Source organism: Nannospalax galili, unplaced genomic scaffold (assembly GCF_000622305.1).
Source record: "Nannospalax galili isolate Female #2095 unplaced genomic scaffold, S.galili_v1.0 scaffold734, whole genome shotgun sequence".
NCBI classification, from domain to species: domain Eukaryota; kingdom Metazoa; phylum Chordata; class Mammalia; order Rodentia; family Spalacidae; genus Nannospalax; species Nannospalax galili.
The window spans coordinates 2781853-2784126 of NW_008337073.1; the positions used below are offsets into that span (position 1 = coordinate 2781853).

Genomic DNA, 2274 nt, shown 5'->3' on the forward strand with positions numbered 1-2274 from the left:
AATTCTGTCTTTTCAGATTCACAATAAAAATGTTCCTTGTTTTTCAGGAATCTATTCCAAACTATTTTGTAGAAGAAAATCCAAGAGTTGTACAAAGAAAGACAATATGCCAGAAAGACAGTTGCTACGCTGTAACGATATTTTACTTAAAGCCAAAGTAACTACAATGGTGGGTTATTTGACTCAGAAGTACAAAAATGGACTAATGAAATAGAAAAGCATTCCCCCAAGATATATGCATGAATATTAAATAAATAACAAAGGCAACAGTGACAAAAGAATATACTATTCAGAAAATAGACTACTCAATAAATGGTGCCATCTAAAACAGACCATAATTTATAGTGCTGGAGAAATAGCTCAGTGGTTAACAGTGCTTGCTGCTCTGCAGAGAACAGGAATTCAGCTCCCAGCACCCACATAGGGTTGCTCACAACCATCTTGTAACTCTAGCTCCAGGTGATCCAATGTTCCGTTCTGGACTCCATAGGTACCTGCATGCACATGTGCACATGCCCACACACATACCCATGCATATACACATAATTTAAAAATACCTCTAGAAAAATAATAAAATATACTATGATTTAAATAATTAAGATAAAGGAATAATCAAAAAGATAGTAGACATACAAACAAAGGGAAAACAAAGACGTTCTGCAAATATTGTGGGAATTGTTCAGATAGAAATCACTAATCATTATCAGCTAAAGATAATGAGTGTAAGAAACATTAAGAATGTATAATAATCATAAATATGCATTCATAAAAATAGAAGCTAAACATTACACCGTGATAAGTTTTATGGTTGAGAGTATTAGGCATTGTCACAGTCATAAAGGCATATAGTATGGAAGTTCCTGACCAGACAAAAGCAACTACCACATGATCTAGGAGTCTCACTACTGAGTATATAACTAAAGGATGTAAAACCATCACATCAAAGATACGCCTGCACTCTCATGTTTCCTGTAGCACTATCCATAAGAACCATGGTACAGAATTAGCCTACATGCCCATTAATGGATAAATGATAAAGAAAATGCGGTATACATATATACAATAGAGTATTATCCAGGCACTTAAAAAAAGAATGAAATTCTGTAATTTATTATGATACATATGGAATTGGAGTACATCAGAATGAGTGAAATAATCTAGGAATAGACAGGCACACAGTGCAAAGAGTGGTCACCCAGAAGGACATGAGGGAGGGGAAACACAGAGAGGTGAGATGGTGGGTGACAAAATGGAGGTAGATAAAAGGAGTTTGCGTGAGTGTCATAGCATGAAGAGTCTCAATGGTCTGCAATAATCTGTGTTTCAAAGTCACTAAAGGGTCCCAACACAGAGAAGTGACATATGTTTGAAAACAAGGAAATACTAGTTACCCTCATTTGGTCACTGACATTATATATACGAGCATTTAATTAGCATACTGTACCCCATAAATATGTCAGTTAAAATAGAGAAAGAACGTTAGGTTCTCTGAAACTTTTCCAACTTTCTGAAAGCAATTCCAACTCAGTGTCAACCACTGCTGCCACCAATGACTCTGTACTCTGTAATGTGCCCCATCACAAGATTTTCCACAGTCTAATTTGTGTTGGTTGTTTTTATTATAATGTGAAAGCTCCTTGGAGGGAGTTATTTTTTGTTTTTTTATTGTCTGACAGTTTCATATGTCTATAATGAATTCTAGTCATTTGTACCTACCATTCCCCTCTCTCATGCCCCCTTCCTCTCCTGCTGGAACTTTCTTCTCAACAAGTCCCTTCTACTTTTATGTCTCCTTTTGTGTATGACCCACTGAGTTTAATTATTTCCCGTCAGGTTTACCAGTATATCCCTAGTACCCAAATTCATGCCCAACACACAATGCTCAACTAAACTTGTGTTGATTTAATTCATTAATACCTTTCCTGTTCTGCCATTTCAAAAATGGCTGGATTCCTCAAAAAAAAATCTTTCAGAGTCTCCTTCTCCTTCTTTCTTCTTCTTGGCATGACCTCTAAACTCTTCATGGAAAAACATAACAGAAATGTTACAATTAAAAATATTCTTAAAAATTGGAACATAAAAATATAACTGCTTCTTACTCTAATGCTTACCTCCTGGCACTGAAACACATTGGTTTTCTTACATTCCTCAATTAACATTACTATCAAAAGTAACAAAGCTCCCAATAGACAAAGATAACTGATTATAAAAATATCTTTATGATAACAAGAATTTATAAGGTATTACAGAATTATAAATTTAAGTATTTCTGTT

General features: G+C 34.8%; 1 protein-coding gene across 1 annotated transcript in view; it reads right to left on the minus strand.

The window, feature by feature from the left end:
* Nucleotides 1–2274, minus strand: part of Cfap54 (cilia and flagella associated protein 54) — a 372605-nt gene that overhangs the window by 244628 nt on the left and 125703 nt on the right. Inside the window, exon 32 of the mRNA XM_029563104.1 lies at nt 1918–2018. Coding sequence (XP_029418964.1) covers nt 1918–2018 — 101 coding nt within the window. The remainder of the gene's footprint in view (nt 1–1917; nt 2019–2274) is intronic.